The 27,726-nt window shown below is 41.4% G+C and overlaps 1 protein-coding gene across 2 annotated transcripts in view; it reads right to left on the bottom strand.

The window, feature by feature from the left end:
* BAIAP2 (BAR/IMD domain containing adaptor protein 2) overlaps window positions 1-27,726 on the bottom strand; it is a 192,332-nt gene that overhangs the window by 21,429 nt on the left and 143,177 nt on the right. Inside the window, exons 7-13 of one of the 2 annotated variants that reach the window (XM_087710144.1) lie at window positions 21,389-21,541; window positions 15,389-15,616; window positions 11,433-11,634; window positions 8,865-9,066; window positions 3,520-3,588; window positions 2,344-2,494; window positions 1,141-1,239 (exon numbers count right to left, since the gene is read on the bottom strand). In XM_087710144.1, the coding sequence (XP_087566270.1) occupies window positions 1,141-1,239; window positions 2,344-2,494; window positions 3,520-3,588; window positions 8,865-9,066; window positions 11,433-11,634; window positions 15,389-15,616; window positions 21,389-21,541 (1,104 nt within the window). The remainder of the gene's footprint in view (window positions 1-1,140; window positions 1,240-2,343; window positions 2,495-3,519; window positions 3,589-8,864; window positions 9,067-11,432; window positions 11,635-15,388; window positions 15,617-21,388; window positions 21,542-27,726) is intronic. The other variant, XM_087710146.1, reaches the window with a different exon arrangement.

The raw sequence follows: 27,726 nt of genomic DNA, 5'->3' as shown, positions 1-27,726 counted from the left end.
AGGGCTTATATCAGTGCATGCGCTCAAAAGCCCGATTGGGCTTATTATCTGGGGAGGTCTTATTTTCAGGGAAACAGGGTATTCTAGACAAAAATATAAAATGTTAGATAAGATGTCGGCTGTTCAGGCAGCCTGTAGTTGAAATGGAATGACTACACTCAAATATATTCAAAAAAGGACCATGGTAGCCTCTTAATTGATATGTGTGTGTATTAAGGATAAGTCACATTCTTCTTTTGCTGTGATCCTGGGGTCTGACATGTGTCTAGCTAGAGAAAAGGGGGTCTCTGAATGAAAATCCCTGACTTGAGCATCAAAGCTTGCCATTAAAGAAATTCAATGTCTTTCTAGCCAAGGCCACTATTATTTTGCAACTTATCTCTTCCCAGCACACTCTGACAAAGATATTGAATTCTAAAGACCCCGAGAAAAGGATGGACTCGTGTGCTTAGAAAGTCTCTGGTAGCGTAACCTCTTTACACCCAAAAATAGTGCCTTCATTCTAATGCTAAGTATTCTTGGGCTGATACAATTCTTCTCAGTTTGCTATCCTTGATAGGAGATAAACATTTTAATGTGGTTTTCCAACAAAATTAAACTCAAAGTGATTTACACCTCCCACCCACCCACCCACCCACCCACCCACCCACCCATCCTCCTTTGCCTACTAATGTGCACATTCTGTTCCTGTGTCCCTCAGCTTATTCTCCTTGTCTCCATCCACCCATTAGCTGGTGTTGATCTTCTCAAACCTCTAGAGACACCGTGTGGAAGGTCCAAGGGAGAGGGGATGGGGGAAAAATAAGCATTGTTGGCCTAAGAGCCATTGAATTCTGCAGCTAGATACATGTAGAACAGCCATATGTTACCAGTTGGGTATTTACATTGCCCTTTCCTGCCAGTCTTTCTGCCTTACCCATCACTAATTTGCCAATCCGTTAATTCTTTACCTCTACCCATGCTTGCTTTTTTGGACAGATGTTTACATTTGTTTTTTTAAGAAGCCTTTCATCTGACTGGCTTCTTGAGATTGAGGAAGATGGGGAGACAGGTATACAAGTTAGGTAAGCCACAAAGATGCTTGAGGCAGAAAAGAGGCTTTTGAAACCCCAATGGAAACATTGCGTTCTTGGGACTTACGGCTGTTGACCTAGAATAAGGCTGGTAGGAGGCAGGTGACACTGGGAAGAGGCCACGGGAATATTCATTAATTGCACAACCGTAGGGCATAAGGTACTCCTATAAATAATGAATACAAGCAACTGTTGGCAAGATAAGCCTCACCTGCTTGTACGAATACCTGGGTTACGAAACAGAAATTTTTAGGAAGGTTCACTTCAGCCATGGTGCAACCAGATCTACTTTTAGCAAGGCAGCCTCCTACCTACCAACAATGTACACACCGCATCTTTGATTTTTGGCCCAAGTTTCCTTCTGGTGATCAGCTTCAAAACATAATGGCAACAGTAATGTCATTTGATCGTTGGGTTGCACATGGAAGATAACTTTGCAGATTTAGCACAAAGAAGGCAGAACAACTGCTACATCAAAGGAAGTGGCTTACTCACTTCCTGTCCCAGTTTTCAACATTGCAGAAGAATTTTCCAAACAATAGAGGGAGGCAACAGAAAGAATGATCAAGGTTATACCAAGAAATAGCACCACACGGAACCGACCAATTCAAATAGATACAAACTCTAACGATAAGGTGGTGGGTGGGTTTGGAAATCTTGTTTTGCATAGCCCAAAGAACATTTCACAGAATCAAATATCTCATCACAAGGCTTCCCTATCCTACAGGGGAAAACAATGAGTTCAGACGGATGTTGAAAGTTGGCTTAGTTGAAAACAAGAGCCAGTAGTCCATTGGTCTGAGCCACGTTTATGACTTAGTAGTCCGTGAACCAGACTTCTGTGGCTTGTTACCCAAATCACAGTGAAAATAAAGTGTGACTCAGCTAGAACCCTCTCATTTCGTTGGACTAGCTGTAGAAAAAGTTGCCGTGCCAATTCCTCCTTTACTCTTCATAATCAGAGCAGCTATATTTAAACGATCTAAAACTCATTTCATTCTCACCAATCCAAACTGTACATCCATTTCATTTAAGCCATTTTTTGATGTTCAATGCTCATTTCAAAATTTTAGTACAAATAAAGATTAAACCATACCCAACCCAAAGTACAAGACGTGTACCACTGACACCCACCGAATTCTCTGAAAATCCACCTTCCTTCTCCACTGACGGAGCCTTAGAATCTACCTCTGGCAGAGCCCCTCCTGATTGGTGTATTCGCTCACAATGGTTATGCCCCCCTCTCCCCTGAGTTGAAAAGTTGTCTCACCTGGGGGAATGGTGGCACCGCCACGCTGTACGGCCTCTGTTTGAAAGTGCTGACATTCGGTGCCTGGAAAGTTCGGGAGGACGTGCTGTAGTCGGGAGGGGGGATATCATCTTTGTCCAACAGGTTGCCTGTACTACTGCTTTTCCCCTGGCTGAAGACATAAGCACATTTAGTCAGCATTTCCTCTGTGGCAGAATTTTGCAAACAGGGTACACTTTATAAGCCATTAAGACTTGCCTCATTCCTTGCACACAGACAAAATTAGGATTCTTCAGATTCTCTTCCTCCCACACACGCCTTTCCCTATGGGAACCTGCTCAGAATCACTAAGGGAACATCCTCCTCCTGTCACCACCAAGACTTGGAAGCCTTTCCATCCGGGGCCATATGCGTTTATTACATTTACCATATGAAACACACTGTCGTTAAGGCTTTTCCCACCAAATATATCACACTGGTGTCAGGCCTGCAGCCATCTTTTCTTTTGGATCTTTGGCCTGCAACATTTCCTAATATTCTACTGTGCATTTTCTATTGTGGGAAAATGGAAGGGGGGATTGTAAGGAGTTACATACTATGTAGCCATAACAAAATTCCTTTCTAGAAAGCCAAGGTCATCCTTTGTCTCTGCACCTGACCGGAATTGGATGGGTGGAACTGCCAGCATGGCAGTGGGAGATTGGACCATGTGATGAATTTGGAGTGGGGGCAAGATCTTGAACTTTCAATTAGATGGGGAAAACTGGGAAGCTTTCAGATTTGGGTTTTCCCAGATGTGCCAACATGGCTCTCCTAATAAATTGGAACTTTGAGCAATATTTTGCCTTGGATTCTGGTTTACATTTGGATGCTATTTGGAACCCTGACAACTGGCTTGCTCCAGATCATACATGCATGCGTACACACATGTATGTATCTCTGTGTGTATAAATACATGGACAAATCTATACACCCATGCAAAGAGGCACAGTGGATTTTCACAGCCAAGCCTGAAATCTTAGTTTGAGAAAAAACGAAGCCAGTGTAATGAAATTCCTAACGAAAGATAAGCCAGAAGAGGGCAATGCAGGACAGATTCCGCTTCTGGCTAAATAAACACAGGGCTTGTCTATTTGAGTATAAACATTATTCAAATGTCAGATGATGGCACTGCATCCATGAAAAAAACTTTCTTACCTCATATGTAATCTATCGCTCCCATCACTGTCCAACACACGTGTGTAGGAGAAAGGAAACCAGCCTCTCCTACAACACAAGTAGGAAAAAAGAGAAAAAGATCCATGGTTTTTTTTTCCCATTCAGTGAAGGGGATACAGGAGAAGGAATATTAAGCCATTAGAATTTCAGTATTCTGTAGCCATAGTAGAGGGGCCTATCCTTGAATTTCAACTACAGATAGCCCACTTCTCTCAATACAGTGTAGAAATCTCCAGGACGTATAAGCCTTAAAGACTAGCTATGCGGTCAAAATGAACCAATCTTCTCTGTGTCCCCACTACAGTATAACCTCAGTTTGGACTACTGAGAGCAGAAGCAGAAAACAGAATTAGTCAGAGAAAGAAAGGCACAATAGATACTCTCATGTCAGTCCTAAGCCTAAAAGAGGGCACAGTGTGATCCAGTGAAGTCCAGTTCTCTATTTGTTTCATTTGATTACTTGTTAGAAAATGTCTCCTTAGTCCTAGCTTGCTTCTCTCCTTGATTAGTTTCCATCCACTGTTTCTTGCTTTGCCTTCTGATGCTTTGGAAAATAGGCTGACCCCCTCTTCTTCGTGGAAACCCCTCAAATATTGAAAAATTGTTATCATGTCAATCTTGGTCCTTCTTTTCACTAGATTAGATAAACCCAATTCCTGCAACTGTTCTTCGTACGTTTTAGTCTCCAGCTCCCTAATTATCTTTGTTACTCTTTTTTGCATTCCTTCCAGAGTTTCTACATCTTTTTTAATAATATGGAAACCAAAACTGGAGGCAGTATTCTAAGAGTGGTCTTACTATAAAGCTTTATAATAAGGCTTTGTATATTATTTTCCAATTATTTAATAGACTGAATTTTACCAGACTAAAGCTATAACTTCTAACCTAATAGATATACCCTGAAGTATATCCAGGGTACACTTGAATCTTTTCGTACCTACCTGCTTCCCCTCCCCTTCCCCTGTGCAATCTCTTATTTTGGGCCCCTCTCTGCAACGTGCTGCCTCCTCCCTGGAATGCTACAATGATTTTGCTGACATGCCCCCTCCTCCAGCTGCCTATTTCATTCCATATCTGTACTATTCAAAAGCCCTATGCATTGAACTAGCTTTTGAGTACCGACAAAGCTTTCCCCATGCATTTCATTTTCCATGGGAAGAATGCAATAAATAGAATCATAGAATAGAATAGAATAGAATAGAATTCTTTATTGGCCAAGTGTAATTGGGACACACAAGGAATTTGTCTTTGGTGCATAGGTTCTCAGGGTACATATAAATCCAGAATGCCTCTTAATTTTTAATCCTCGTCTTGAATAAATCAAATATCCTCCAGTTGAAACATTTTTTTTAAAAAAAAACTAATAAAGAAATTGTCACTTCAAAATGTTTACTAGGTTATTTACTCTCCATTCTATGACATTTTAGGAGTTTATGAGGTAGTAATATGGTTGGGGGGGGGAGGTGTTATCCTTTCTTCCTATAATTCTTTTTATCTGCAGTAGCTTCAGGAAGAATAGTGATGATGTGAGGGAGGCCTGGGGATGAATTGCTTGGCCATTTCTTTCAAAAAGTAGGGAAGTGGGGGCAGCTTTTTAGAAATATGGCCCCTTCCATATGCATGAACTGCACCAGTACTGCGTCTCTCTGTGCCCTTGGCTCTGTCAGTCATTGAAGGTCTTTGGCAGGTGAGCAATTCACTCCCAGATCAGCTGCTCTTTCAGAAGATAGTCACTTCCCAGTGGTGGAAATTTTTGCAGGATCCAATCTGGGTCGGTCACCGGGAGGTCCTGAGGTTTTGTCTTCCAAGCTTTCAGACTTGTGCTAGAGTCCATCTTCAAGGAATTTCTCTGGCTAGGCTGGACAGAAATTCCCTGAAAATGGGCTCCAGATGGAGTCCGAAAGCTCGGAAGACAAAACCTCTGGACCTCCCAGTGACCGACCCAGATTGGATCCTGCAACATTATCCTGGGACACATATATTTGCCTTCATTCACGTGGGGATTCTTGCCTCATCTTGCCTTCCAGTTCCTTGGATTCTTCCCAAAGGCAGGGAGCCATTACACCTTGCTATCCTTCCCCACCCTGCCAGCTTGGCTGCTTCAGTGCAGTTGCTTTTTTTTTCCTTGCCAGAAAACAAATGTAGGGAAGCAAAGGCAAGGAGGGAGGCTGAGGGAAATAAGACACCAGATGAATATCCATTTTTGAACTCTCCTCCCACTGGCCAGCTGGGCAGAAGCACCAGCAAGCTTCATGGCAGCCAAGAAATATGATTGCAAGTAAGTACTGTATTTTTCAGAATATAAGACACACCTTTTCCCCCCAAAAAAGAAGGTGAAAACCTGGGTGCATCTTATACATGGAATGCTGCATTTTTGGCCACCTGAAACCTTGCCCCCTTCACAAAAAATGAATGGTAGAGGGTTTGGGAGGCCTGCAAAGTGCTCCTGTGGGCTGGGGAGGGCAAAAAGAAGTGAAAAATGGGCTGTTTTTTTTGCTCATTTATGCCCTCCCCAACCCTCAGGAGCACTCTACAAGCCTCCCAAAGCCTATGCATGCCCTGTTGTTGTTGTTTTTTGCAAAAATGGGCCCATTTCCGTGAAAAACGTGATTTTTTGCTTGTTTTCGCCCCTCCCCTTGCCCCCAGGAGCACTTTGCAGGCCTCTCAAACTCTCTGCATGCCCCTTTTCCCACAAAAAAACAAAGTGTGCAGAGGGTTTGGGAAGCCTGCAGAGTGCAAAAACTTTTTTTTTAAAAATGTACCTCTTCAAAATCTTGGTGCGTGTTATACTCCGGTCCGTCTTACAATAGGGTATTTGGAGAGTGAAAGCACTAGCAATGTAGATGTGTCTTAATTAAATTAATTAATTAAAGGGAGCTGAATGTATACTTCACCTATTAATTGTTTTTAAAAATGTTCAAAATGTCACATTACTGAATGTTGGTGGTTTGCCAGTGAACTTCAGCAGACTGGCTTTTGGGAGTGTGTAACAGCCTGAGGATGGCAAAAAGGGCTGGAGGCATAGTCAATATGCGTGTTACAGTAAGACGTTAAAACAGAAGGTAGTATTTGAATACAAGTCTTCCTCGACCTGCAACAGTTCGTTTAGTGACGGATCAAAGTTACAATGGCACCGAAAAAAGTGACTTATGATCATTTTTCACATTTACGACCGTTGCAGCCTCCCCATCATCGCATGAACAAAATTTAGATGCTTGGCAACTGACCCATGGTTGCAGTGTCCTGAGATCATGCGATCCCCTTTTGCAACCTTCTGACAAGCAAGCGAGTGGGGAAGCCAGATTCACTTTACGACCGTGTTAGTAACTGAACAACAGCCCTGATTCATTTAACAATGGTGGCAAAAAAGGCTGTAAAATCGGGCAAAACTCACTTAACAACTGTCTTGCTTAGCAACATAAATGTTGGGCTCGATTGAGGTCGTAGGTTGAGGACTACCGGTATCTAGAATGATTTAATCCTGGATCTTTTAAAGGAAAGCTGTAAATATATGTGGCAGTTTCCCCAAATGGCCACAGGCGTTTTACTGCCATCTGTGTTTTTACTTTGTGAAGCAACATTTTCCTGCTGTCCAAGTTTATTGTGCACAGTCTTACCAGCCATCTACTTTTGCACCCTGCCAGCTTTCTGGCTCAACCCATATTGGACACTTGGGCTAAAAAAGAAGAATGACCAGATCAGCAGACGTCCACCCTCACGCCTGCCCTTCATTCTAAGGCTTCCTAATCTGGTTCTGCTAATTAAGCCAACCATTTGCTTGGCAACTGGCATTTGTTGTTAAGCCAGTCACAAATTGCATGGACGAAGGAGTAAAGGTACAGCTATATTTAGTGAACAATGGAAAAAAGACTGCAGCTCCAGATTTAGAGCTTTAAATACTGAGATGTGGGGAAGGAGAGAAGAAAAAAAAAGATAAATATTCAGTATCTATGAAGGAGCTTACCTACACAATTGTTGCCAAGGAAGACTTTTTTTTTTTTTGCCCTAATCCTAAGCAAACCTATTATGCCAAAGCAAACCTGCTGGAGGGATCCACCCCAGCGACAGCTTTTATTCCTAGTTACACTACAGACTCTCCAGGAATTAAAAGCCTACAATTTCTGCCCTCCCTCTTCATTTTTTTTCTGGCATTCCCCAGCGTGGGAGCTGTGTTGTTGAGGGCAGAACTGTTTATTATACATTCCACTTCTTGGCACATCAACTTCGGTTTTGGCTACCAGAGCGAAGATTTCCAAATCAGGGTAAGGAAAAAAAAAGTTCACTAGAAAGTCACGCTACGTTTTAAGCATAAAGAATAATAATTTGTCTTAAAGGCTCAAAGTTCATCAGAGTTCCCTAATGTAAAATATTGACTTGCGGTGTTTGTCTTTGATTTTGCATTGACACAGATGCAAAATGCTAGAACTCTCGTTGCAATTTCTGCAGCAATGCCACACTGGGGAAAAAACCAAAATGACAAAGAGGATCACACATGAGGCAGCCCATGCTTTGCTCTACCTACAGCACCCCAGCATACCCAAGTTGTACTCCTAAATCTTGGGGACAAAAGGCAGTATGGCTTTAGGTGCCCGCCTCTATGAGGATGGCTCAAAATAGGCAATTGGCACCAGTCTTCTGGAACTCTGAGGGAACTGCAGAAAAAACAATTGCTACCAACCTGCCTTCCAAAAGAAAGAAGGCTGTGAAAATATTTACAGACCCCTGTACGTAAATTGTTTCAATTTCTACCCTCAAAATGACGCTATAGAGCACTGCACACAAAGACAGCTAGACACAAGAACAGTTTTTTTCCTAAACACCATCACTCTGCTAAACAAATAATTCCCACTGTGAAACCATTCACTAAGGCTGCATTACTATTACTATGAGTCTTCTCATCCATCTCCTCCCACTTATGACTGCAGGACTGTAATTTTATTGCTTGTATCCTTACTATTTATATTGATATTGATTGTTTCCTGATTGCTTATTTGTACCCTATGACTATCATTAAGTGCTGTACCTTATGATTCTTGACGAATGTATCTTGTCTTTTTATGTACCCTGAGAGCATATGCACCAAAGACAAATTCCTTGTGTGTCCAATCACACTTGGCCAATAAAGTATTGTGTGTGTGTGTGTGTGTGTGTACGTACACACACACACACACACACACACACACAATATTAAGTTACAATCTATAACGTCGATTTTGCCCACCGCTGTGGTAAGAAAGCAATTGAATCCCGAAGAAGACACTTTAATATAACCAGAAGGAAAGAAAACCCAATTCTGAGGCCCACACACTGACAAGCATACTCACAATTTGGTCTTTTCACTCTCTCCATAATGCCAGCCATCTCGGGCCTCAGGCACTAGCAACGTAATAAGGTCCCCCTCCTTGAAGCTCAGAAGGGTGCTGTTGTCACCAGCAGCATGAGAGAAAATGGCTCTCACTCTTGTTCGGCCATTTTTTTCTAATCCTGCTGCCATGGAACTGGAACGGGGAAGTGTCTTGTTTTCAGCTGGAAGACAAGACGGAGATTGAGTCCACTCTTTTCGATAAATAAACCTTTTTCTTTCTGTTACTTTACTATTGTGCTAATACTTCAGTTACCAGAGAAAGTTTGTCAAATGGAGTTTTGTTAAAAAAAAAAAGACTGCGGATTGCTCATTTACAGGTAGTCCTCAACTTACAATGGTTCATTTAGTCATGTTTGAAATCGCAACAGCACTGTGACTTACAACTGGTCCTCACAGTTGTGACTCTCACATTTGCATGTTTAAAACTCAGGTGCCGGCAACCAGCATATGTTTAGGACACTTGCACTGTCTCAGAGTCATGTGATTGCCATTTCCCAGACAACTTCCGAAAAGCAAAATCCGTGGAGGAAGCCGGATTCATTTAATGACCACATGATTCACCAAATAACTGCGGTGATTCACTCCACAACTGTGGCTGAAAGGTAGTTAAAAATCATCATGTAAAACATTTATCTCTCGATCATAAATGTCAATGACTTTGTAAAGCAAAAGAAAATACTGAATTTCGTAATAAAACACCCACACAGATACGATGTACTGAGCAACCTGTTCTTAAAAACAAACATTACCTAGTGCTAGGTACCTGTGCATTATGTAGTATTATTAATAATCATAATTATGGCATAAAAGGAAGCAATGAAAATTGTCTTTTTGCTATTATGCTTCTTTTAATGGTTATGTTTGAATTATACTGATTGTTTAGCTGTGTTTTAATTGTGTGTGCCGACCAGAGTCAGAGATGGGTGGCTATATAAATTCAACAAATAAAAAATAACACAATACAGTAATCTCATCCTGTTCCATGCAATGAGAACTTCATTTCATGCTGGAATCAAGCAATACAGCAGTAGTATAGGGGTCCCATATAATCAGGAATGGGATCCTACCGGCTTAACAACCATTTCGTTCGCACATGTGCCTGACGTGCACTGCACACGCGTGCACAATTTGCCAAAAATTCACCTTCAGCATTACTGCTGGCGAGGAAAACAGTTGAGGTCAATCAGCTGGGCTTCGGAAAAGGAAATATAGATGAGTAGGGGTCCCATATAATCAGGAATGGGATCCTATCGGCTTAACAACCATTTCGTTCGCACATGTGCCTGACGTGCACTGCACACGCGTGCACAATTTGCCAAAAATTCACCTTCAGCATTACTGCTGGCGAGGAAAACAGTTGAGGCCAATCAGCTGGGCTTCGGAAAAGGAAATATAGATGAGTATAGTGCAGGGGCGGGCAGGCGGGCCCACTTCAAAGTCGGAGTGAACCAGTTCACTCCCAGCTGATAGTCTACCGGTTGGCCTGAACCGGTCTGAACCAGTAGAATCTCAATAGGTGGTAACATTTGGTTAACCTTCTCTGAGCTCCAAGCTAAACAGGGAAGGCCAGGGAAGGCCTCGGATGAGCAAACTTTCATGGAATGCTTGTGCTACTGACGAGCCTGGAAGCTGAAACACATCTCAGCAGGTAGCAGTGGAAAACTACTTCTCTGGTGTTGTCAGGATTGCTGCAAATTGTGTCCATGAAACTGAGCCTGACTCAAAGGTACCTTTTACCTTAGTCAGAAGATAATGAACATTGCAGAGTGATGTCAGTCTAAAGGAGACATTGTTTACCACTCTTCCTAGTATGATGCAAAAGGACCAAGCCTGCTGCACCACTTTGGAGAAACACATTCGTTGTTCATAGCTTTTGTAGGAAAAAAGCTTCTTCAGGTATGTGAAAACATCTGACTCATCCATTCTATTGTGTAAGGGCTTGCAAATAAAAAGCAAGCACTTCTAATTAATTTCTGATAAAGCAAACTGACAAAAATTTCTGTCAGCAAACCTGATGCATTTTTTTAGCTTTCTTGGCTCCCCAAATTTTCAGTGCTTTCTCAATACCTGTTCTTGTTTCTACCAGCAGAAAGATAGGAGATCTAGCTGGACCCTTTAAAAGACTCAACCTGAGAAACACTTTAGAAGTTGGTGCCGTTTTTGTGCTTCTATGCCAGCTTTCTCCAAATCTCTTGGGACTGTTGCAATGGCTGGGGATTTAGGGACCTGTAGTCTTTGCATAGGTGGAAAGCCTGAAGATAGTTGTTTTTGGCCTTTTTTTCCTACTGCGGGGGTGGGTGGGTGAGTCAAACTGGCGGGCACGTAGGCTGGAGGCATCATACGCAGACCACGCCCACCCCAGCTCTGTGAAGGGGAAAAGGTCACATGATAGCAACATGAGGCTGCGAGTTTGACACCTGTGTCCTCCTGTGTTACTCTATGGGAGTTAACCCACAATCTGACATATGCAGTCCTCCAAAATGGAGGGAAGGGGAGAGAGGAATAATCTCTTACAAGAATGACTTACTGGCTGCATAGCTGTTTTTCGGCATTACGCTTTTACGCACAGGGAGAGTATTGGAGTAAGAATCACTCAATTGCTTCTGAGTTTGTGGTGGGGATAAGGACTTCGGCTGAGGCGGCTTTCGGTCAGACCAATGACTGTAATCTTCACCTTCTGAGCCCGAGACACCGTTCATTACTGGAATGGTCTCTTGTGCAGACATTCGCTGGAGAAAGAGTGGGGAGAGGGAGAGAAAAACACAGATATGATGCTCTTGATACAAGTGCTTGTTTCGAACAACCATTCTGCCTTGTTCAGAAAATATTACTGGTAGTCTGCATCATGCTGCCTTCTCATTTTCCCCACCACTTCCTCCTTAATTCTTTATTTTTCCTGGCAGAGAGCTGGAAAGAGCAATTACTGATTAAGGAGGAAAAGATGGAGCACAGTGTCTTTTGACTGGCAGACTGGGGAAATAAGTGGCCCCATCCAATGGCTTAAACCTGTACAGGTAGTCCTTGAATCTCAACCATTCATTTAGTGACCATTTGAAGTTACACTGAATGACACTGAAAAAAAGTGAGTGGTTTTCACACTTATGACTGTTGCAATATCCCAGTGGTCAGGTGATCACTATTCAGATGCTTGGTGGCCGGCATGTATTTATAATGCTTTGCAGTGTACTGTCCCAGGATCTTGTGATCACCTTTTGTGACCATCTGACAAGTAAAGTCAGTGGGGAAGCTGGATTCACTTAACAACAGTGCTACTAACTTAAACAACTACAGTGATTCGCTTAACAACTGTGCCAAGTTGTAAAATGGGGCAAAGCTCACTTATCAACTGCCTTGCTTAGCCACAGAAATTTTGGGCTCAACTGTGATCGTACGTCGAGGGCTACCTATAATATGACTTCAAACCATGGCTCTTTTTGAGCTAGCTTGAAGATGCTCAACTTTGCCCAGAAGGACATGCCAAAATAAAGCCAGTCTTATATAATTATATCTTGCATAATGGCTGTCAGAGTACTGGGAGTTCAGCTTCTTTGTGCTCAAGTTTGCAAATCTGTTTAACTTAGAATTTCTCCACACAGTTCATGGCCAGCCTATCCCAGATGTAATCATATTACAGCTGTAGAACTGGACTAAATACATAGGTTTTGGACAGCAACTGGGAAAATCGTTAATGCAATGTAATGAAAAGAAAAACCAAAGGTCCCTGAATTGTTTCAGTGGAAACCCAAATACTTCAGCAGGAGGAAGCATACAATCCCCTAATCCCTCAATTTTCCTATCACCACTGAATTTAGCTTTTGAAGACAGATGTAAATTTGGAACCCAGTCAGTTACTGACTTCTGCAAGTTTATCAGCAACGTATCGACATATTTCAGCTCCGGTGCCTTGTTTTTCCAAGAATGAACAAAAAAGACCACCTGAGAGGCTTCTTGTGACAATACGTTTTAAATTGTATTCTAATTATTTATTGTAACTTAATATACTGCTTTCAGTTTATACTTAAAAATTAAAACTGAGGAATTAAAGCAGGCAAATAACGGGCAAATAACCCCCCCCCCCACTCTAATTGTAAGTTGCTAGGATCCAATGCCCTCTTTCTTAAACTAGACCAGGTGGGGCCAATCTTGGTCTCAAGGGGATAAAGCTGTTCCAAGGTGAATGGAGAGCAATAAGAACATCTTATTTGGGTCTCCACCTGTCCTGTCTCTTGAAGGGAAAATAATTAAAAGCATTCCCTCTCACCTTGAACACTCCATTCTTTCTTTCTAAAAGTTATGTCCTGAAGGTAACTGGAAGCTAATCCATGTATGTAAAATACCATCACCAATTGGTTAATACCAGCACTCTAAAATATATTGGAAACCTGCTGGCCACCAACACAAATCCTAAAGAACTGGTGTTACACTCATCTGCCAGCAAGTGGGGAACGGCTTTCTGCAGTTTCTCAGTAGTCTTGAAAGGCAGCATCAAGTACAACACGTTGCAGGAGTTATGAAATTAATAGTTGCCAGGCTGCTACTTCAAAAGGGGCCATTTAAAAAATTAATGATGCTGTTAGTCTCCTTAACTCTGCAGGGAGTACATACCAACGACTGGGGCAGCAACAGAGAAGGCTTGAACCCAAAATGCCACCAGATGAGTTTGCCTCCTTAGATGATGGCAAACTCCCACAGATGATCTTAGTAAGCATGGAGGTTCAAACAGGAAAAAAGGGTCTTTTCTCAAATAGCTTTGTTAGGCTTTGGTGGTAATGACCAGCACTTCACATTTTGCCAAGAAATGACCTGGCATGCTTATATTCAACAGAATACATGCAGTGGGACCTATTTGTCTGCAAAAGTTGTCTTTAATTCAGAAACAATCTGTGCTTTGTATCTGAGCAAAATAAGACAACATACCCAAAGTATGGAGATTCTTAAATCTCATTGGAAACGAGGCAGCTGTCAGAGGAGAGAGCAGCGTGCGCCCGTGGGCTTGTCCAACGAATCATCCCCTCCTGTTCCTTCTTCTGCTGTTTGAACAAGCCACACGGGGCACCCTGCCTTGTCTTTGACAGTTGCCTCATTTCCAATTTGGGGGGGGGGGAGAAATCCATCTTTTCCCTCCCTCTCCATGGATCCCCCCATAATTGGAAACAAGGTGGCTGTGAAAGACAAGGCAGCACGCTTGTTTAAACAGCAGAAGAAGGTACAGGAGAGGAGTTCCATGTGGGGCTTTTCAAACAGCCAAACTGTTCCTCAGGCAGGCCAGATCGGGAGCATACGCCAAGCTGTTGCTCCTCCTGCCGCTGCCGCTGTTGACGCGACTCTCATGAGGGGAAGAGAAAAAAATAATAAAAGGCTCCGTGGTGGTGGGACCAGTCTGTCATGGAGCGACCCAGCCCACTCCCCCTTCCGGCAGAGCTTTTTTTCCTCTCTCAGCTTGGCTCTCCTTCATTCCTTCTTTCCCTCAGCACCCACCAAAGCGCTGCCCCCGCTCGGCTTCCCTCACTGCCGCCCCACCCCCTCTGCATGCCCGGCTGCTGGCCTGAGTGGGAGCGAGTGATGGTGGCGCGAATCAGCGGTGACTACTGCTCCTGGGCTCGCTGTGGGTAGTGGGCAGCGCCCCAACTCCCCTACCACTGCCCCGCTGCCTTAGCAGCAGCATCTTCCATCTGCAGAACCAACATGGGGAAGAAGATCGAAAAACAGACTCCCCCCTTTCCCCCACCCCACAGCTTGTCTCCTTGCGTGGGACCAGGGCACGTGAGGGTGAGTGGAGTTTGCAACCAACTTTAAAGTGAATGGGGCTATTTGTGACTAAATAGGACAGAGAACATAGAAGAATGCAAGGGGACATGCAGGTAATCTAGTCCAACCCCTTTCCAAGGCAGGAGTCCTTCCTTCTCTTTGAGAGCTGTCAGTGGCAGACATGAGGGAAATGGTGTATGTGTGTATAAGAGAGAGAGAGAGAAAGAAAGTTGGAGAGAGAGAGACAAGAAAGAAGGAAGGAAGGAAGGAAGGAAGGAAGGAAGGAAGGAAGGAAGGAAGGAAGGAAGGAAAAGAAAATAAGTGAGGAGAGAGACGAAGGAAGGAAGGAAGGAAGGACGGAAGGAAGGAAGGGAAAGAAAGAGAACTTATGATCACAATTGAGCCCAAAATTTTGGTTGCTACGCAAGAGCGTTGTTAAGTGAGTTTCACCACATTTTCCAACTTGGCCACTCCCACCTGGTCACACGATCGCCAAGCCACTCCCACCTGGTCACACGATCGCCAAGCCACTCCCACCTGGTCACATGACTGCCAAGCCACTCCCACAAAACAGGCCACACCTACAGAATAGGTTCTAAAAAAATTTGAAACCCACCACTGCACTGTAGTTTTGACTTGGAAAAACGTGCACGTCCCAGTACCAAGCCTTCATCTTTCTGTTGAAAGATGAATGATGATGTCGCTCCACAGTTTATGAATCCACACTATACTTACTCCTACAAAAGGTGCCAGCTCTGGAGGGACTGGGAGAGGTTTGGCACCAGGTATAGGGTCCGAGATGATGAGATTTGACTTGGATGTTGACAGAGGTGTAGCCATAATTGAGCCATTGCTGCTGAGGGCCATCTGCTGCATAAGCTGGAGAGCACGGTCTGGGATCTTGTTGGGATCTGAACAAGATTGTTGCCATAATGGGAGCTTCTGTGCCAAGATATCTTTTCCCTTAAAGTTGTCAAAATGAGAGAAAGAGAGAGATAGTTCAGAGTGTAAGAAAAACCCAGATAAGATTTTAATCCAAAGATGGAAGGAAATCAACAAATTCCCAAACATCACTTTCCTGAGAATGGAACTGGTACACTTAACTGGCCAATAACTTTTTTTTTATTCTAGGAGAAATTAAACTATTGTAACTTTGTAATTTTCATAAATTTATTTGTCATTAGAGCAGGAGGGAAAAAGGCTAATTTGGCATTTGTGTACCACTGCTTTGAAACTGTTCTCTGAGGCAATTTCTCAGATAAAGCATATCTGAGAAATAATGTACAGATAGAATGAGGTTGGGTAACATTCAATTTCTCCCCTTTTAGGCCCACTGTAAAAGGGGGCAAATAATAAAGGGAGAAAATAATATTTTCCTTTCTAAATAATTCCTTTCAGCCAATTTTCACTGTTCAAGGTTGGAGGTCTCTTTTTGATTGCCTCATGAATCTAAAAGCTGGAGAAGAGAGGATAGGAGAGGACCTATGATCTGGTCTGAGAGATTCATATATATTAGGCCTGGTACTAGTTAGGACACCAAAAGTATAGAGCCAAAGAAATGGACAAGACCCAGTTATGGTAATTTGATTTTAAAAAGAAAACATTTTGCATTTGTCAGTCTCAGGCAACTGCAAGACCCCTTTCTTTCATTCAAATTCACCAGAGTGTTATATTAAACTAAGAAACACAGTTAAAAATCACCTCAATCATTGCTTACTTACATTGACCAGGTAAACATTTAGCTCTTTTAAAGGCTATTTATTTACTTTAGTGTAGAAGTAGTGTTAAATATAAATATAAAGCAAGAGCTTCTATTTGTGTTACTGAGCTGCAGCGGCCTTCCTTCCAATTTCACTCCAAAGAACAATTTCAGCTTGCTTCCCCCTCTAGGAGCTCTGACCTGATTACGGGAGTTGGAATCTTGGAAGCCCCCATTCACATATAGAACACTTTAGCATATACAGCCTTTTAAAAAAAAAATTGCACAGCTGTAAAGGCACAGACACAATGAACCATGTGATACAAAGAAAATACTCCATAAGATGGGGCCAAGCAAAACTGAAATCCTTCCCAAATGCAAAAGTAGTCAGCTATATTTTTTAAAAATTTAACACAGGTACTACATGTTCACTTTGAAAGAAAAACCCTCAAGAGTAGTGTATAGCGTAAAATAATCACAGGTGAGAACCTCTCTTCTATAGGGAATGTACTCTTCCCTTCTTGAAGCAATAAAGGCAGTACTAAAATGTTGTAACTGAACAACTTGAGGAAGGAAAAGAAACTGGAAAGCAGGACATGCACAATACACTTCTGTGCATTTCTCTGGCTCCTTCTTCCCACCTCTGAAAAGAGGTATTCTACTTCAGTGGCTGTTCACAAGTTGTTATTCCAGATACTTTTTCCTTAATTAACCAAGCATGAGTGTCTCAAGAAAGTGGTTTGACCTGACACTGCTTTCAGGAATATGTAATTCTGACACAAGCCAAAATATCTAACATCCTGGATGAAAACATTTAGTACTGAGCGCCAAGTGGGAGATCCTTGAGGATAACGAATGAGCTGGGATATAAGAAAATGCCCAGATTTTTCACATCTATTCCTTTCTCTTCACTTGCTCTCTTATTTCACTGGATGGAAATCACATGGACATGTCTTCCTGAGGGGCAGCCCATTTAAAAAAAAAAACAACTCCTTCCAAATAAACACATTCAAACCAGGTTGCAAGCCTTGCATCCCCAATTTTAATTTCCTGATTAGCAAAATCTTTGTGAGTTGTTCTGAAAAAAATGTTTGAAAGAGAAGCGTATAAAACGTGGGTGTTCGGGGGCAAAAGGAATGTTGAAAAAAGTCACATAGCTGGGTGGGGGACACACACAACAGATCCTCACAGAAACATTTACCTCAATAAACTTGCTCTTTCTCAACAACGCCGCCCAAGCAGAGTGGGCTCATTCTCTCTTAACAGCTGAAGGTTCAGCACAACTGATAGGGGCAAAAGGTAAAGCAGGAACTAGTACATGTGGGCTACTTCTTTAGGAAAAAACAAAACAAAACCGACTGCTTAGTTCTGCACATCCCCTAGGATGCCCCCAAGGTGCCTAAGCTGCAGAGATCAGCTGCTCCACAGCAACCATGCAATCTGAAAGGAAGTCTGAGAATAGCCTTTGGCAGCCCCCAGGGGAGCATAGGTCAGCTGCAGGACAGGAGACTGTTGCATAATGGCTGCCTGTTATTTGAGTCTTTGAAGAGGAACATGAGAAAAGGTTGGGTTTTGCAGAGAAGGCCGGTAACCATTAATGTCACGTAGGTGGAAGAAGCAGCTTCCAGGGAAAATGTCAATAATAGCTCCATGGATCATTTCGGTGAGGATCGCTCCCTTTCCTCTCCTCCATGAAAGAACATTAATTGTGTGCATGGAAATAATTCTCCCTATCACTATGAGCAGCAGGAGCTTCTTAGCTTCCACTGAAAGAGGAGATGCTATTCTGGAAAGTCCTGCTGCTTCAATCTCTTCTTAATCCCCTGCATTAGTTTCAGTTTCCCTTCCCGTCCCCCAAAAAACTTAAGTTTAGAATCTCTGGGACCAGTCGCAAAGGGCATAAGTAGGAAAGCGGTAAAAACAGTCCAGGTGATTCAAAAAATAACCAATGGTAGGCAGACGTCCCAGCTTTTTAAGCAAAATGCAAATTGGGGGCAAAAGAAAAACATTCAACCTTCTCATTTGAAATAGGAACTTACAGGTAGTTCTTGTTGAAAGACTACTTGTCCAGCAACTGTTCAAAGTTATGATGCTAAAGAATGGGGATCTACGATGGGTCCTCATAGCTGTGGCCATTCTCATGGTCACATCAATGCAGTTTACACATCTGGCAACTGGCTTACAATTATGATGTCAGAGTGCTCTGCAGTCATGCGATTATTTGCGACCTTCACTTCCAACAAGTAAAGTCAATGGGGAAGCAGGCAGGAAGTTGTAAGTGGTGATCATGTGACTGCAGGATGCTGTGACCGCACCGAATTCACCCATTAACAGCAACTGGGACTGCTACCACTGCTAGCTTAAGTTGGCACAGTCATGTGACATTGTGCTTTACAATCGCATTGCTTAATGACAGAGTTGCTATTCCCAATTACCTTTGTTAAGCAAGGACTACTTATATTTGAGTTCAAGCAAGAAAAAACGATGGCACAAAAAGCAGTTGTGCAGCTTCTTAATTTATCCTGTTCTATTGGAAGCAGCACACTGTGTATTTATAAGCTCCAGGCTGAAGAGCACACAAGGGCCATTGTGCCACTCATACATCATCTGCCAGGAAATAGGCACACCTGCCCTGTTGGATGCCTAGCTATTATTATGGGAGGTTGAAGAGAGGGTGAAGGAAAGGTAAACATATGTGCTGGTGTCTTCAGGCAAACTATACAGTGCGTGAATAATGTATGATTTCTAAGGGAAGGCTCCATCACAGAAAAATTGTTATATAGAAAGAATAATGGTGGTGGCTTGCCATGAATCTTGTATGAATGGCAAGATGCACCTTGGTCCCTTCACTAGGACAAAGGAACTAAGAACATTGTTTATGTGTTATCAAGGTGGTGTTGACTCTTAGCAATCATCTAGATAAGGTTTTCTCCATGACAATCTCTTCTAACGTGGTTCTTCAGGTTTTCCAATTCTTCTCCAAGTCCATCCGACCTGCTACTGGTCATCCTCTTCTTCTCTTTCTTCCCACTTTCCCCAACATTAGAGCCGTCTCCAAAGGTTGATATTCAAGATAACAGCATAGCTAAATTTAAGTAGAAGCCCATTCTTCCCGGAAGATTTTGATGACATTTTGAAGTATACGTGTGGGTGTTTTGTATATGACTATGTGAATGTTATAAACCAACACATCCAAACCATGCAAATGGTTTTGATCTGGAATGCAACAGTGTGTAATATTTCTTGAACAAGTTATAAAACAAGCCACATATGCTTTAGCACAACTCCCAATGATCTCAGTTAAATTACCACCAAGGTAATTTACTTAATAAAAATGTAAATAAGAAATAAATAAAAAACTGAAAGTTTATCTTCATTGGAGTATTGTTATAAAATAACAGCAAGAAAATAATAATAATCCACCAGATGAAAGAAAACAGTGTTGTTCTTTTATTTCTCCACATATATTAGTAAACAGCCTAACATACAATTCTACTTGAACAGTGTTTGTGACTCACTGAGATTTTGCAGTCCATTTTTTTATTACCTGACTAACTTCAATCTACCCAGATGAATACCATAAATGAATTGAGTGGAGGAAATGCAGAGACAATAAACACACACACACAGCAATAAACCATAAAGGTTTTTCCCCCTCAAACCAATGCCAATAAGACCCTAATGATACTAACAGAACAAATTATTTCACCATTAAAAATAACAGAATAACATATATACTTCCATGTCATACTCTCCCTATTTTTCCAACTTGTCTTTTCAGCCATGAAAATAAAACACATGTTTTATTTAGACTGAATTTGCATTGGTTGGCATGCAGTTAAGATATTCTTCCCCAAGGATTTTGCCAGTAGGCAACAACAGTTGCATTTGAGCTGAATATCTATTACAAATTATGCAGGGCCACCTCCCAACCTTTTGATCTTAATGGACTAGTTTCCATTTTTTACCCACATGGGAAGCACTATAGAAAGTACTACTGGTAAGCACTTTTCCTTCACTAATGGCAGTCTACTATAGTAACTATGAGCTCAAGATAACATAGCCATGGACAATTTGAAATAAGATTTCGTAATTAATTATAAAGAATCCTACCCAAAGGAAAATGCTTTTATTTTGAACTCTTTAAAAAAAACATACTACATGACTTTAAAAACTGGACATTATAGGGAATTAGAAGGAACTAAAGGTTACAGTTAAAGAAGATAAAGACTTGACTTACTAATACAGAACGAAGCAAAATATTTTAACACTGGACATACTAAAGGATATTTTTGAACAATGGACCTAGAACTTAAGTGTCTGCCTCTATAAACAGGTTGTGTTTAAAAAGTATTATGACGGAGAAACATGTATTACTTTACATGATCGAGGCTGATTTGAAAGTGGATTTAAAAATGATAGCTACAAGAATTATGTTGGAAACCAGCTGATATCTTATAATTAAAATGGATATTACAAATAACAAACCAAAGGAGTGGGCTGGATACTTTTGAATATTGCACTTACAAAGCAGGCCTGTTAAAGCATTGAAGAACTTTGTGAGAAGAGACAAAGAAAAAATCAAACAAATCACGCTCCAGGATATTATTTGAAGAGATTGGTGGTTTTTTTTTGATCAAGTGTAAAATAGATATCTTGTTATCTCTGATTACCTTTAATGGACTTAGGCTTACATTAGAACTGAAACAAGGAAGCTTTATGGAGTTGTTTGGGCTTGTATGGGGTATGGCAAGAAGAGATCATTTGTTGCATTTTAAAAGGTGATAATTTACTAAAATTGTTTATATTTGTGATAAAGAGTCAAGACACTTCTTTATATATTTCTTTTCTTTTTCTTTACTATATTCTTATTTTTTCTTTTATGCACCTTCCTTCTTTTTTTCTTTTTAATCTTTTTAGTTTACATTAATTTGTAACGTTGTACATTGTAATCTTTAATAAAATTACTACTTTAAAAAAAGGAAACCATATCCCTGGAGTGGTTTAGTTCAGTTTTACTAAGGGCCTCTGCTTACCTTGGAGTGATACGTAAGAGCATTTTTGGCCACTGCACACTGCTTCTCCACCAGGAAACAAAATCGCCGCCTCTCTTCTGTGAGTGCCAACTTGTAACCATCAGATACATAGTTCTCCAGTTCACTTTGTTTATTGGTCATTGCTTCAATAAACTGGAAGAAAAGAGAGAACATGAAATATTAGAGGTGAGTAGTAACTAGCACGTTAATCACGATATGTGAGAGCTGCGGTGGGGCAGTGGTTAGAGTGCACTGCAAGCTACTTCTGCTGATCACCAGCAGTTTGGCAGATCGAATCTCACCAGGCTCAAGGTTGACTCAGCCTTCCATGCTTCCAAGGTGTGTAAAATGAAGACCCAGATTGTTGGGGTCAATAGGCTGACTGTGTAAACTGCTTAGAGAGGACTGTAAAGCACTGTGAAGCTGTATGTAAGTATGTAAGTATGTAAGTAATATGAGCACACAAGCCTGAATACAGCAGATTCCTTTGCAAACCTAACATCTATTCCAGTTGCTTGAGAGAAAGGAAGTAGAGAGAAAGAAGTAGGCAGCTGCCTCTTCATCAGTACCCTACAAGACTTTCTGAGAGATCCCTGATCTGGTGCTCAGCTGCAGCCTGGACAGCAGGGGGCACTGGGCCACAGAGCATAAGCCTGCTGAGAGAATCTCTCTCCTTCCCCCTCAGTAACATCCATCCTTAGTCATCTGACTTTCCTCACACAAAAGCTCCTGACTCAGTACGTGGGCTTCAGATGTTGTGTGGGTGGCAGAAGAGCAGAGAGATTCTTAGTCTCCCTCCTACTCCCTCTGCACCTGGATACTGCTAATTCTCTACTGCCTATTGCTATGAATCGACTTTGGTGGCTCACATAAGTTTAAAGAGCCTTCAGAAGGATTTTTTCCCCCTACACTTCCTCCGTTGAGCTCTCCTTTGTAGGCTACTGAGAATCAGCTTCCCCTACTCTTTCTGAAAATCATAGAGGAAATTGAGGTCCTCCTCAAAGACCTGCGGGTGATGTAGAAAGGCTTCACGCTGTCCACTTGAACCCACAACTCCTCTCCTGTGAGAAGATGCAACAAAGTAAAAAAAAAAAAAGACACCAAAACTCAAGAGCCCCATATCCCCCTTTAACCAAACAGCATCTCCTCATGTGAAGTCTTCAAACTTTGACATAAAGTCACCCACTTAATTCTGCAACCAATGGCCCGAGAAATCCACAATGCAATAAATTTCCTTTCTCACATTCAGGGGTTTCTCTGCACTCAGCACTTCCAAGCTCAGTTTGAATAGCCTACAAGTCTGGAATATCCTAAAGCATTTTAGATGTAAACCTTTGTGGCTTTAAAAGGTCATTAACTGCAAAAGAGTTAATAGAGCCCCCTTTTTATTGCATACACCAGCCCCTTGGGCAATCACTTGTGCCTGCTTTCTGGATACCCTCCCTCCCTCCTTCCTCACCCCAAAAGACTCTGCAAGCAGGTTGCTGATGCCATTTCAACAAAGGCTACTGTGAAAAAGGAAAATGCCTTTCCTAAGAGGAAGCCTGTTGCAGGATAAATACATATTAAGGAGCAGCACGCTTTCCTCCCATTAGTATTTATTCAGATGCCACATGTATATAGATTCAAATGTATTTTAGCCAATTAAAATAAATATATCAGCTACGAAGCCTGTAATTACCGTAGATGATGGTCCATTTCTAGCCAAGGACAAAAGCAAGAAAGGCAAAATCTTGAAAAGAAAAATAGCTCCAGGCTATTTTCCTCTGATATATGCAGTATAACCAAGCCACACTTTTAATTTCATTTCTGAATCCTTTTCTTTCCTCCACCATTCCCTGAAGAAGGTGGGTTCCATTCTGAAGTGACAAAGAATTGCTTTCCTTTCTGCCACCTCATGATATTAATCCAACATGGCTGCCTTTCCACAATAACTATAGAGCTGTCCTTGTAATACTACAATATACAAGCTTTTTGTCTTTGTGGAAAAGAGAAAACAAGGAGGAACTCAGTTTCCTTCCCATGCAGCCATGATCAAGCCACTTAAAGCTTCTTTATATCGAGATAAATCAATTTGTCATAACTTCTGCTTAATTACAGGTGGTCCTCAATTTATGGCCATTTCACCATAAGTTGAGGACCACCTTTTCCGAAGCCATGGTTATGACGGCTTTGGAAAAGGTGATTTACAACCTGTACTTGCACTTATGACCGTCACATCACCCGTCCAGTCATGTGACTGCAACTTGCGCCCCTGGCAACCAACTCGCATTTATGACCAGTGACAGCATGATCATGATTTGCTAACTTTTTTTTTTACTGATTTCCAGAAAAAAACACCCATTGGGGAAGCTGGAGTCCCTTAATAACCACAGTAATTTGCTTAATGACTACCATAAAAATGATCATAAAATCAGATTTGACTTGACTTATGACCGCAACTACTTATGACAAAAATTCCAATCCCAATTGTGGTCGTAGGTTGAGAACTACCTGTATGTATTGTATTGTAAATTTGTTTATATTCATGCTGAACACCTTTGGAAAATTCTTGTTATTCACTATATCATGCCTCGCAGCATCAAGAGAAAGGGAGAAACCACACGCTTTTCCTTCTAAATTCACAGGTATAAAGTAGGCCTGTGAAACTGGTGGCCCGCGGACTGGATGCGTCATGCACATGTCACGCCTACCCCGGCTCCGCAAAAGCAAAAAACATCATGATAGGTGAAGATAGGTCACGTGATGCAATCACGTTTGACACCTGTGATGTAGAGTATATATTTAGGATATGTTCCATTTATATTATAGAACATTTACCCAAGCAAGGGTGCTAATTCAGTAGTGAATCCTCTGCTGGATCCACAAAAGATTGGAGGTTCAAGTCTCAACATCTCCAGGTAGTGCTAAAAAACACAGCCAGTCAATGGAAGTAGTACCATGCTAGACAAACACACTGATTCATAGATATCTTATTTGTGACGGACAAAATAGTTGCATTTCAAAACACACATCAAGCTAAAAACCCTTCCACAAAGTTTGAATTAGTTCACTTCAAACATCTGAAATCGCTGTTTCAAGCAGGTTGTGTGATTTTAATTGAGGTTTCACATATCCCTATCACAGGCTTTGCTGGTACTGACTGTTAGGTAAATTTGGCCCCTAAGAAATATTCTGAAATTCCAATTTTTTTTCCAGGGGAAAAAGGGGGGATATGTGCTTTATCAAATGGATTTTATTTCAGGAAGGAATTAACTCCAGCATACATTTATCTCTGAACACCTGAGCTGATGTGCTTCCTTTTCAGCTGAAGGGATCCACATCTGCCTTTTGTCTCTTCCTGCAGTGTCTTTGTACTGGTACAGATTCTTTGGAACATAACTTTTAATGTCTCTGCAATCACATTAGCAACTTTAATACCTGAGGGGAAATGGCAGAATTGCAAATAAAGGTTCCATTTTAAAAGATTTATTGGGTGGATATGAATATTCTATTTTCTCAGCGGAGAAAAGAAATGGGAATGGAATGGAAGTATAAAGTATAAAGCTTGAGACGTTCTCCCTTAAATTCCCAACACACTCAACAGCAGCACCCAAGCATATGCTACGTTACTTGTTTAAAATAGTGCAATAATTACAATACCAGCCTAAACCTGACAGGTCTGTGAACTGCAGACAATAATGCTTGCTTGTTTTCTCTGCCACTTGTCTAAACTCTGGCAACCAGCAAATGCATTAAGGCAAGATTTCTTTAAATCAAAGCAATATGTTTTGTTCCTTTCTTCAGTAGTGGGTTTGTCCCAGAAGGAAGTCACTCAAGGTATCATCATCCAATAATCTCACACTTCCCCCGTTTATTTGAAAAAGTCTTAAGCTCACTGCTGCCAGGGCATACATGGAAGACATGGGAAGTGTAACTGAAAAGTGGCTACTGCCTGCACTCAGCTCCCTGAATAGTAGTCCTTTTAAGCCATCTCTTTCCCCCCAAAGTTTTACTCAAATGCAATAAGATGCCCTATTATGACTACTTTCTCACAAGGAGCAGAAATAATTAGAGCTTTGCTTTCCAACCTTGGGGTTTTTTTTGGGTGATGCGGGTTACTACAAAGCTGAAAACTCCCAGCCTGTATGATGGGGTGTCGTGTTGGCTAAGAATTTTGGATATTTCAGCCCAATGGTTCTGGGTTATATTATATTGGAAAAGGTTTCAATAGTGAAAAAGTAAGGTTCTACATTTAGGCAAGAAAAACAAAATGTACAGATACAGTATATTTGGTACTTGCTCAATAGTAGTAACTGTGAGAGGGATCTTGGAGTCTAGTGGACAACCATTTAAATATGAGCCAGCAGTGTGCAGCATCTGCCAAAAAAAGCCAACACAGTTCTAGGCTGCATAAACAGAGGGATAGAATCAAGATCACGTGAAGTGTTAATACCCCTTTATAATGACTTGGTAAGTCCACACTTGGAATACTGCATTCAGTTTTGATCGCCACGATGTAGAAAAGATGTGGAGACTCTAGAAAGAGTGCAGAAAAGAGCAACAAAGATTAGGGGACTGGAGACTAAAACATTTGCAAGAACTGGGTAAGTCTAGTTTAATGAAAAGAAGGACTAGGGGAGACATGATAGCAGTGTTCCAATATCTCAGGGACTGCCACAAAGAAGAGAGAGTCAAGCTATTCTCCAAAGCACCTGAGGATAGAACAAGAAGCAATGGGTGGAAACTAATCAAGGAGAGAAGCAACTTAGAACTGAGGAGAAACTTCCTGACAGAACAATTAATAAGTGGAACAACTTGCCTCCAGAAGTTGTTAATGTTCCAACACTGGAAGTTTTAAAGAACATGTTGGATAACCATTTGTCTGAAGTGGTGTAGAGTTTCCTGCCTAGTCAGCGTGTTGGACTAGAAGACCTCCAAGATTCCTTCCAACTTTGTTATTCTATTCTATTTCTTCTGCTGTTAGGTATTTTCTTTTATTACAATGGCTGGTATTATAGCTTGGGTTGGTTAAACAATATCACCGTATCAAAATAAATGCAAGCAGTTTGAACCCTCATACATTAAAAATGTTTCCTTCCCTTGGCAAAGATCTTAAGGAACTTTTGATTTTGAGTTCTGTATTAACAAGGAACTCCTGCTGCAAAAGCTACTGGGGATATGAAGTTAGCTTCACTAGCAGCCATGGCAAACCACAACTTCAAAAAACATTTCCAACAGGAGCTAGTAGCTAGGGAAGAAGAAATGTGTGTGTGTGGGGGGGGATTCTCACATAATGCATAGACTACAGAATGGAAGTGGTTTACCATTCCCTTCTTCCAATTTTGTTTTTGCTTTAACTTCCAAGTAGGGATGTGCCAAGTGTTCCATAGATGGAACAGCTGGTTTCGGGTAGCCTGCGTCTGGATTGAAACAGGCATGTTTTGAACGTTATGGTCCATATACAGAATGAAATATGATGTTCTTGGCAGAGATGTTGGGATAGGAGTGAGGAACAGTCACTGCTAAGGGTTTTCATAGCATAGCATGTGCCTGTGACACATAAAAACAAAGATGAAAACTTTCAATTGAAATGCTTTCAATTTATACTGAGGGGAAAAAACCCATGCCACTTCCAACCTCAAGTGCCTGTTTATAATGAGAGCAATTCATGCTGTTTTCTCAATCAGGAAATTGGTCAAAAGGAGCATCATTCTTTATCATGGATCTATGGACCTCGTGAGACCTTCATCTTGTTTCTGTACCTGAAAGAAACAGCCTTTTCAGTGTACATTGGGATAGTACAGCACTCAGGTAAGCTTGAGGATGGAACTAAAAAGACCCTACTTTGCAGCTATCAGCAAACATCAACAATAATGTCAATTAATCAGTTCCCCATTATGATAAGGTCACTTAGACACTTAGCTCCAGGTGCCTAAATACATCAATATATAAGAAATTCACTAGTAAGGAGTAAAGAGGATGCTACAACACAAATAGCCAATGTTCCTGTTCTATCTATACCCAAACAGTAGCTCACGAGCTATCTACATTCTCATCTGAGATGTCATGAAAAAAATATTTTCCCCATTTAAAAAAAATATTAGGCCATCACTTAGGGGATTACACATCCTGGCCGCAATCAACATTTAAACTGTTGGTTATAAACCTGATACACAGCTATCTATTGGATAATATATGCCTATTTTCCTTACATAACCAGTTGGCAAGGCAGTAGAGGGTGGTTACCTACTGCAGATATATTCTTTGCAAACTTAGTGTCATAAAATTATTTTGCTCTTCATTTATGACAAGCAGATGCATACTGAGAAGTAATCCGGCATAATTCTTTTATTTAT

The sequence above is a fragment of the Thamnophis sirtalis genome, unplaced genomic scaffold, assembly GCF_051295495.1.
Source record: "Thamnophis sirtalis isolate CommonGarterSnake01/CBP01778 unplaced genomic scaffold, rThaSir2_p1.2 scaffold_3, whole genome shotgun sequence".
Taxonomy (NCBI): domain Eukaryota; kingdom Metazoa; phylum Chordata; class Lepidosauria; order Squamata; family Natricidae; genus Thamnophis; species Thamnophis sirtalis.
The sequence above is the reverse complement of the archived record's forward strand: the minus strand, read 5'-3'. Positions and strand labels throughout refer to the sequence as shown.